This window comes from Nicotiana sylvestris, chromosome 10 (genome assembly GCF_000393655.2).
Source record: "Nicotiana sylvestris chromosome 10, ASM39365v2, whole genome shotgun sequence".
Classification (NCBI taxonomy): domain Eukaryota; kingdom Viridiplantae; phylum Streptophyta; class Magnoliopsida; order Solanales; family Solanaceae; genus Nicotiana; species Nicotiana sylvestris.
The window spans coordinates 18,042,571-18,052,678 of NC_091066.1; the positions used below are offsets into that span (position 1 = coordinate 18,042,571).

The window sequence follows — 10,108 nt, forward strand, 5'->3', positions numbered from 1 at the left end:
TTATTCAAAATAATAATAATTACTAGAAATGCTCCTAAATTTGATGGATATCACACGATTTAATTACTGGACGAAAGCTCCATTCAGTTCAGTCAATTTTAACGAGACGCAGTTAAAATAATACAAAGAAAGTCAAACTTCGTTTAAGTGGTATGGCATTTAATTATCACTTAAATTTACTAGTATAAAAAGCATATAGTAGAAGTTTGATTTTGTTTCAGGAGGTTCCTGTTAGTGTATTACATTACATTACATCAATCCAGGAATAACTTGAAGAGCTCGATCTCCTAATAATATTTGCAATAATTTTTATAGTCTATTGACAAAATGAGGGATAGATGACAAAAACCATCAAATTCTCTTGTAGTCAACGAGATGGCTAATCACTTCAACATTTAAAATGAAAACTCTCTAACCCCTGTACAAAGCAAGGTCCAATATGGTGTCCAGTTCCAATTTGGTACCCATATTTCAATACTAACGATAAAATGTGTATAATCACTTTTACATTTGGATTGACAACTTTAGAATACACTTTATACATCAATATTATTACTATACTATAGTTATATCAATTATGAGAACATGGACAGGCAAATAAATTAATTTTTCTTCTTCTTATGTACTTAATTAATAGGATATTAAAAATGTCTAACTAGACAGTGATGACACAACATTTTTTTTGGAAAGAGACACAATATTACTTAAAACTGAATTTCATAATTTTAGGGGTAGTTCGGTAGGATGTATTAGGAAAAATAATATATGTATTAGTTTTGGTAATATTGATCAATTATTTGTTAGTGTTTTTCAACCAATGTGTAACTAATTCTTGTAATAGTTATACACTATATTCAATTATATATAGCAAAGCATGGCATTAGGCCATTAGCAAAATCATAATTTTTTAATACATGAATAAACATGTATAAAGACATAACTGAGTTAATACATCAAATCAAACAGTCAATAAGAAAGAATCTCAAAATAACTAATCATAGTATTACTAATACACTATATTCGGTACTATTCTTATACACCATGTCAAACGACCCCTTATTTAAAATAGTGATAAATTAATTAGGTATAGCATTGGGGTTGCGGTGGAATTGAGGAGATTCCTGTACTCTTAATTAGAAATCTCGAGTTTAAACCATAAAATTTAAAAAATTCGTTAATTAAAAGAAGTTAGATATAGAAAGAGCTTGATTCTCAAATGGATATTCCACAGAATACCATATTGGGGCATATGTGTTAGGCCTCAATTGGAAGATTTTCACGCGTCCGCAAATTTTCTCCACTTTCTCCAGAAGAAAATTATGTATAAGCAAATGAATCATATTTATCATCGCCGACTCTCTCACGCACCCAACACTTACGTGCAAACCACGTCCCAATCATCACTCACACCTTGTGGGACCCATGTCATTCTGAAGCACACCTCCCTCATTCGTGCTTCAGACTACCCGCCATTGAATTCAGAAAAAAATTGCCCTAGTCATCTGCAAACTCCTCTCTCCTTTTTCCCTATCTATATCCAGCATCATGAACCACCGTTTCCGATTCCGATCACCTCCTTCGATCTCCCTCCGATTATCTTCCAATTGGCGGAGCTGCTGCTGTATTCTCTGTAAAATCGTCGTCCTCTATCCGATCTGCCACTCGCGATTTTCTAATTCGTAAGGTGAGATTAGTTCACTCGATAGCTCTAGATCTTTCCTTTTTGATTCGTATAAACAATTTTTTTCGTATTTGTATTATGTATATTGTATTTGAGATTTTGTGTTTGGTTTTTTTAGGGTTAATATGGAACCTATGGACATTGTTGGTAAAAATAAGGAGGATGCTTCGCTTCCCAAAGGTTATTTTCTTCCCTTCTCCCTATATTCCATGTTCTATTTTGTTTTTGCATGTTTGCGCCTCGATTAAGCTACTAAATATGCCTACCACTTCCCACCATCCCTGGTATTGCGTAACTGTGTCCACCAAAGCTTGGACAAATGCAAAGAAATCACCTAATGTTTTTTTATTATCGCTATAATTTGAACCTGAGACCTCATGGTTTTCCACCGACTTCATTGACCACTAGGCCGCACCCTTGAGTGCAAAGTTTATGTTTCACTTTTGTATACCTAACTTGAAGAAAGGACAATTATTTAGTATTGGAATGGAACGGCTCCGAATGGAGTGGAATGTATATTCAGGACTTGTATAGCTGTGCACAGACTAGTTTGGAATTTGGCATAGTTTGTAATTGAAGAGCTTTTGAGTGGATGAATATGATGTAATCGCGCAAGGGTTGATGATTAAGTGCTTGTTTGGAAGGTATTGGGTTATGCCAATATAGTTGCATGCCTTTGCGACTTTTATGATTCAGGGAGGGGAGGTTTTCTTCTGAAATCTAAGAGATGCATTTAATACAATTTATGGAGCATGCATTGACTTGCAATGACTAAAGTAGTTGACATGTATAGGCCTCTCTGTGAACTACGGTGGCAAGTAAATGCTATAAATTTGGAACAGCACATGCATGTTGATGTCACTGCTTTCCCTCAGATTTGTTTGTACGAAATTTATTGAGTTCCCTTTTGACTAAAAGTTAGAAGTATTCGGTGAGAAGAATTGTATAATAGCTGGAACTTTCTATATTTCCCTTAGGATAATATTAGCACTATTGAGATACTAGAAAACTGGATGATCAGTCCTTCTCCATATGTGGACGAGTGCTGTAGCTGGAATAGAGGGTTTGCCTTGTTTTCCCAAAGTTTGTTGGAGAAAATCTTCTCAGATGAATGGTTGCTAAACATTGGATAAAGTGTCTCCAGTGGTTTGGGTTTCTGTGTCGTAGTTGAAAATAGAGTTGAGAAATTGGGTTGAGCAGTGAACACTTTCTAAAGTATTAGATCAGTTTGATAACTTATTGGTTCTTGTATGTTCCAATTTCTCTAGGTTTTCTTATTATATGATGTGAAAAATTACTGAAGTTCTGTCACATATTCTCTCTCTCTCTCTCGCTTTGTGGTACAGTATGCTAATTGTGTTAGGCTGATGAGATTGATGATCTCAATTGAAAACAATGGTATTATAGGAATTATTGTTGCCTCTGGGACGAAGATGGTAAGATACTGATGGAAGATGCCCAGATTAAGAGGAGATGACAGACATACTTCCATAAACTTCTGAACGAAAAAGGGGATCGGAATATTGTGCTAGGCGAATTGGAGCATTCAGAGAGTCACCGTGACCTCGGGCATTGCAGGCGTATCAAGGTTGAGGAGGTCGTGGGGGCTATGCGTAAGATGAGTAGAGGCAGAACAACCGGACCAGACGAGATCCCAGTGGAATTTTGGAAGTGTGTAGGGAGAGCAGGTTTGGAGTGGTTGACTGGGCTGTTTAATGTTATTTTTAAGGCAAAGGGGATGCCGGATGAGTGGAGGTGGAGTATGGTGGTTCCATTGTATAAGAACAAAGGTGATATCCAGAGTTGTAACAATTATAAGAGTATCAAATTATTGAGTCATACCATGAAAGTATGGGAGAGGGTCGTTGAAGCGAGGGTGAGGATGACAGTGTCTATATCAGACAACCAGTTCGGGTTCATGCCGGGTCGTTCAACCACATAAGCTATACATCTTGTTAGGAGGTTGGTGGAGCTGTAAAGGGAGAGAAAGAAAGATCTGCACATGGTGTTTATTGACCTAGAGAAAGTGTGACAAGGTTCCTAGAGAAATTCTCTGGAGATGCTTGGAGGCAAAAGGTGTGTCGGTTCCCTATATTATGGCGATTAGGGACATGTATGATGGGGCTAAGACTCGGGTTAGGACGGTAGGAGGCGACTCTGAGCATTTCCCGGTTGAAATAGGGTTACACCAAGGCTCTGCGCTTACACCAAGGCTCTGCGCTCAGTCCGTTCTTATTCGCCCTGGTGATGGATGCGTTAACAAACCATATCCAAGGGGAGGTGCCATGGTGCATGCTATTTGCTGATGACATAGTTCTGATCGATGAGTCACGAACCGGTGTTAACGAGAGACTGGAAGTTTGGAGACAGACTCATGAGTCTAAAGGTTTCAAGCTGAGCAGAACGAAGATAGAATACTTGGAGTGTATTTTCAGCACTGAGCCGGGGGAAGTGGGCGTGGATTTGAGGCTTGAATCACAGGTTATCCCAAGTAGAGACAGCTTCAAGTACCTTGGGTCGGTTATCCACGGGGGAGGAGAGATTGATGAAGATGTCGCACATCGTATTGGGGTAGGATGGATGAAGTGGAGGTTAGCATCTAGAGTTTTGTGTGATAAGAGAGTGCCGATGATACTCAAAGGCAAATTCTATAAAGCGGTAGTTAGACCAGCTATGATGTATGGGGCTAAGTGTTGGCCTGTTAAGAACTCACATATCCAAAAGATGAAAGTAGCAGAAATGAGGATGTTGAGGTGGATGTATGGGCACACTAGGATAGACAAGATTAGAAATGATAATATTCGGGAGAAGGTGCACGTGGCTCCCATTGATGACAAGATGCGGGAAGCGCGGTTCAGATGGTTCGAGTATGTAATGAGGAGAAGCCCAGATGCTCCAGTAAGGAGGTGTGAGCGGCTGGTTGTGGAGGGCAAGAGAAGAGGTAGAGGGCGGCCTAAGAAGTATTGGGGAGAAGTGATCAGGCAGGATATGGCGAAACTTCAGATTTTCGAGGACATGACACTTGATAGGAAGTTGTGGAGGTCGAGTATTATGGTTGTAGGCTAGGAGGTAGTTGAGTCTCGCGTTACTTTGTACTGTTGTGAGCCTAGTCTGGTAAGGTTGTAGTCTAAAATAACTAGGGGCATTGCCATGTCTTAATACTTTCTCTTTTCGGTGCAAAATCTATTTACTAGCCATCATTTCTGCCTTGTATTTTTCTTCTGCAATTTATGTTCCTATTTTTCCTATGATCTCTATGGTGAAACTAATATTCTCTCTTGTTTTTCTTATTATCTTGAGCCGAGGGTCTTTCGGAAACAGCCTCTCTACGCCTTCTGGGTAGGGGTAAGGTCTGCGTACATACTACCCTCCCCAGACCCCACTTGTGGGATTTTACTGGTTGTTGTTGTTGTCTGGGTTCGCCTTATACTCTGAAGCTCATTTAGTTTTTGGCAGAAGTTCGTTATTAAGGAGGTCTCAATGTGTTTGGTTGTTGCTTTACTTCTATAATTGATTTGTTGTTTGGCTATCTGATACTGCTGTTATTTCTTTTCAGCAACTATGACAAAAATTATTAAGGAGATGTTGCCCCCAGATGTCCGTGTTGCTCGAGATACTCAGGATCTTTTGATTGAATGTTGTGTAGGTGAGTTGATTTAGTTGCTGGGTTCAGATTTTAAGTTTGGTGATATGTCATTGCTATTGTTAGTGGTGTTTGCGACTTTGCGTATAATAGCAGCTGATTTTCTCTATAAATTTAAGGGAATATGTAACATGACTAGAATTAATATTTCCAGTGTAGGATTATGGATCTAAAGGGAAACTGAGTCTAAAAGCTGTCGAGTCAAATAATGTATGGTGAGTTGTAGTAAGAACTAAGAAGAGTATGGTACAAGTGCATGGTAGTGACTAATGAGCATAAAACATGTTTAAGACATTGTGTAGGTTAATATATTAAAATAAGCTGATAAATTAACACATTTGAAGCTTATTTTAAGAGAATCGTGATAACATGTCTCTACTGCTTGAACAGGATGAGGTCCCTTCTCCTTCCTGTTCGTCCCTCTATAGATAGTTGAATGTTATCTAACAGTCAAAAGAAAAGAAAAACAGATAATTGAGTGTTATCTATTCACATACCACGATTAGATAACAAAATAATTGATTCAATTAGTATATGAAGCATCATTGTACTGGGGTTCTCTTTTTTAATTTGCATTAATTTTTGGTACTCTCTGATCTCTGCAGAGTTCATTAATCTTATCTCATCAGAATCAAATGAAGTTTGTAATAGAGAAGAGAGACGAACAATTGCACCAGAACATGTACTCAAGGCTTTGGAGGTACTAGACTTGATCTTGCAGTTCATCTTTTATGTTCATCTTCTTTATGTTGATTTTGTTTTGCAATTTTCTGCAGCATATCACTTTGAAACTGTGCTATATATGAGTTTACTTTGAGGAGATATAAGCCATTTGAAACTTGGTTTAACTTTGAGGTGATAGTAGAGTGGGAAGGACACCAATTGTAAATTTTGTTCTCCCCCTTCAAGTTTTCGTCTGAGGTTATATTGGGCCAGATATATGATCTGATGCAAATGGCCTTTCATAACTGATCCACATTTATGGTGAAATCTTTTATTTTATTTTATATAGGTCTCAAGGAACAAATATTCACCACCTTATCCAAAAAGGATTAAACAATTCATTATGAAGATCAACTGAACCAGTTTTATGTTGTTCAGTATTCTTACAGTTACTTTTGTGACCAAACAAGAGTGTTTGATCAATTTGTATCTTTATAGGTTACCTCTTAATCATACGCATATGAAAGCCTTTATGGCATCTTTACAATGAGAGTGATAATTAATGACCTGATTTGCTAATCATAACATGCTGATAATTATTTGCAGTTGACATACGCATTCACAACTTATATTAATTAATGATTTCTCAGGTTCTTGGCTTTGGGGAATATATTGAAGAAGTTTATGCTGCATATGAACAACACAGGCTAGAGACCATGGTAACTGCTCATTTCTATATCTTCGTGCATTAGTTTGACCTGTTATGTAGGATGCTTCAATGACTTCCTGTTGAATAGCTAGATTTACCTATGGACAAAAAAAAGAAGCTAGATTTATCCATCTATTGAGCCACTGCCTCTTTTCATTTTCGTGGAACTGTCATCTTAGCCCCCCCCCCCCCCCAAAAAAAAATAAAAAAAAAATCAGTCTCATCCTCACCCTCGCTCCATGAACCCATGCATGTGGTTTACCCAAATAAAGTAGCTTTTCAAAAAAAAAAAAGCAAAGAGTCTGATAAATGCATTGCCTTCTGCTGTATCTTCAACCACAGGACACGGTTAGATCAGGGAGGTGCAGCAATGGCGCTGCAATGACTGAAGAAGAAGCACTAGCTGAGCAACAGAGGATGTTTGCTGAGGCACGTGCAAGGATGAATGGCAGTGCTACAGTTCCCGCAAAACAGCCTGATTCAGAAGAAGCACTAGCTGAGCAACAGAGAATGTTTGCTGAGGCACATGCAGGGATGAACGGCGGTGTTACAGTTCCCTCGAAACAGCCTGATTCAGAGGCGGACCAAAACTTGACTAGTTAATTTTAGGACTTCTTTGTTTGTTCTGTAGGCAAGCACCTTTGACTCATTTCTATAAGTGGTTTCTCTTATCTTTATGTACAAAAAGCTCCTGTCCCGAGTGCTAGTTATGTGAACTCTCCTTCAATTTGTACTTGTCTCCATATATTGTGTGTAATTAATGAGCAGAATGATCTACATTCTTCAAGTGCTTTCAGTGTTTGTCGCTATGGGCGAGTCTGCTCTCTGTCACTATAAAGGCCCTTCAACTTAGCCACTGCCCCAAGGAGCAAAATGTGGTCAATATCTTTGGGGTGTGCATTTCCAGTTCCACCCAAATAAAACTAAATTGTCAAGTTGTGGGAAAGAATGGTGAATGTGATGGTTATTTAATTGGTCATTGTTGAATTAGTGATCCCATTCAGTATTGAGAAAAGAGAATACACCTCCCATGCTGTTTGATTTAGCCCCAAAATCAGTTTTTGCTTGTTGTTGAGCAGTGATTTTACACCTCAGTGAAAGAGGATAAGGAAACAGTGAATCCTAAAAGCCAACTTCAGCTTTATATCAGTGTTGCAGGTTCTTGATTGGTATCATTATGTTTCATGTCTTTTCTAGGGGTTGAGGACAGAATATGAGTGCTTGCTCGAGCTGAATCCAACATCATCACTGGCTGTCCTTTGGGTTTGGATTCAGGTTTATCACAAGCAGCAAACATGAGGCAGAACATTGTGCTGGGAGGATATCTACTGTAAACAGTGACTGATCCTTGGTTCTCTTCCTCTGTGATTTCAGTGACAACTTGCTCATTTTTCAAAAAGCCTTTTAAGTTCCTATACAGTGATGGTCTTGTCAATAATGACGTAACTACTTGTATATCTCTAAGACAAAACACTAAATCCTAAACTGGTAAAAATGGTAACTAACCTACTATTGTAGTTTAAACTACACTGATATCAAAAAGATCTTTACAACACTAATAGCAAACTAAGTGTAATCCCACAAGTGTAATTTGGGGAGGGTAATGTGTACGGAGACTCTACCCTTACCTTGTGAACGTAGTGAGGTTGCTTCCGATAAACCTTCGGCATAAGAAACAGTGATAAAAAAATTCTTGACATTGTCATAAAATTCAGATTATTCTCTGAAGAGAAAAAATAAACTGTTCAAGTCAAAGAAGAGTCAGTCAAGTTACTCCTTTTGCACCATACCCCAAAAAGAAAGTGAAATAACATATCCTGTGTCTCCCTGAGATTCCTTTCTTTATGTACAATTTTTCTCTCTGTTGCATTCTCCCCCACAACCCTATAGGACCTGTATTTCATTCCTAATTCCCATCAAAGTTGGTGGGGTAGCTTATGCTTTCCCTTTGTCAGATTCCTATATCTAAAAGTAGTAGAAGCAAAACATTAAGGAAAGAAAGTAGATTTCCCTTCAAAAGAACAAAACAGACTCTCTACACCCCTCAACTCCTATTCTCCTACACAAAAACACTTAAAAGGTTCCTAGTTTTTTTTTCCTCCCTTTCTTAGATGAAGTCATGAAGACAATACCATCTATTTCCTGGTCCTAACGATACTGGTATTATCTGTCTGACTACTGTTACTGATCTATTGTCTCTGTCTTTTTGTGAGCCGAGGGTCTATCGGAAACAACCTATCTACTCCTTCAGGGTAAGGATAAGGTCTGCATACACACTACCCTTCCCAGACCCCACTTGTGGGATTTCACTGATTTTGTTGTTGTTGTTAGACGAAGACAAACATGGCTAAGAGTTTTCAAGACCTGTCCTCCAAGAGGCAGTTTCACTGGACAACCAAAATCAGCAATGAAGAAGCAGAAGTAGAAGAATATCCATCCCTAATTCCCTCTTCAAACAAAAACATAACTTCAAAAGTAATCCCTCAAGTCTCAAGGACCAACTCCAAGTCTTCATCTTTAAACACTATCCATGACAACAAGACAGATGACAAGAAGTTAAATCAAGAATCAGCTACAGCAGTTTCATCAGCATCTGTTACAACAACAAGAAGGAAACTGCAAACAATAACAGTGGCCAGGCTAAAGTCTGTCCTAATAGCAATTGGCAGAAACAGGATACACTTCCAACAAGGTCTTGGAACAAGAGTTGTAGGCACCCTTTTCGGCCACAAGCGTGGACACGTACATTTTGCATTTCAGAAAGATCCCAATTCACAACCAGCTTTCTTGATTGAGCTTGCCACTCCTGTAAGTGTACTAGTCCAAGAAATGGCATCAGGCTTGGTTAGAATTGCATTGGAATGTGACAAGGAAGAAGAAAAAAAGGTGGCAAGACTGATAGATGAGCCTAAATGGAAAACTTACTGTAATGGAAAGAATTGTGGTTATGCGACAAGACGGGAATGTGGGCCGAAAGAATTGCAGATACTTAAAGCTGTGGAGCCAATTTCAACAGGTGCTGGTGTTTTGCCAGGGAATGAAAATGGGGGTACTGACTCTGGTGAGATTATGTATATGAGGGCTAAGTTTGAGAGAGTTGTTGGCTCTAGAGATTCAGAGGCATTTTATATGATGAATCCTGATAGAAATGGAGCTCCTGAACTTAGTTTCTACTTGCTTAGAGTCTAAGCAGTCAATGGAAGATCCCAATTTTCAATGACTTAGTTTTGCTTTTCTCTTTTCTTTAAGAGAGTTAAACTGAACTATAATCCTTTCTTGATCTAACTTCCAAAGGCATGGAGGTCTAGCCACGTCCAATGTTTTTAGTATTTTTCTTCTTGTTTTGAAGAAAATGTGGTTAGAGGATGGTTTATGGTTAATGGTATACTGTATTTTTTCTCTTTTGGGTGGA

General features: G+C 38.5%; 2 protein-coding genes across 2 annotated transcripts; both read left to right on the forward strand.

The window, feature by feature from the left end:
* Nucleotides 1-1,266: 1,266 nt before the first annotated feature.
* Nucleotides 1,267-7,483, forward strand: LOC104231126 (protein Dr1 homolog). Its single transcript, XM_009784069.2, has 6 exons — nt 1,267-1,684; nt 1,800-1,861; nt 5,238-5,327; nt 5,930-6,024; nt 6,638-6,706; nt 7,039-7,483. Exons 2-6 carry the CDS (start codon nt 1,807-1,809, stop codon nt 7,297-7,299), a joined length of 570 nt encoding a protein of 189 aa, XP_009782371.1. The 5' UTR covers nt 1,267-1,684; nt 1,800-1,806; the 3' UTR covers nt 7,300-7,483.
* Nucleotides 7,484-8,708: 1,225 nt separating this feature from the next.
* On the forward strand, nt 8,709-10,108 carry LOC104231125 (protein MIZU-KUSSEI 1-like). The gene has a single exon (XM_070160546.1). The coding sequence runs from the start codon at nt 9,040-9,042 to the stop codon at nt 9,883-9,885; it is 846 nt and encodes a 281-aa protein (XP_070016647.1). The 5' UTR covers nt 8,709-9,039; the 3' UTR covers nt 9,886-10,108.

Bases quoted from the DNA above. Each gene is read 5' to 3' on its own strand.
- LOC104231126 (XM_009784069.2), top strand. From the start codon at position 1,807: ATGGAACCTATGGACATTGTTGGTAAAAATAAGGAGGATGCTTCGCTT. The intron at 5,328-5,929 runs GTGAGTTGATTT...TGATCTCTGCAG, and splicing joins TTTGATTGAATGTTGTGTAG to AGTTCATTAATCTTATCTCA. The intron at 6,025-6,637 runs GTACTAGACTTG...ATGATTTCTCAG, and splicing joins ATGTACTCAAGGCTTTGGAG to GTTCTTGGCTTTGGGGAATA.
- LOC104231125 (XM_070160546.1), top strand. From the start codon at position 9,040: ATGGCTAAGAGTTTTCAAGACCTGTCCTCCAAGAGGCAGTTTCACTGG.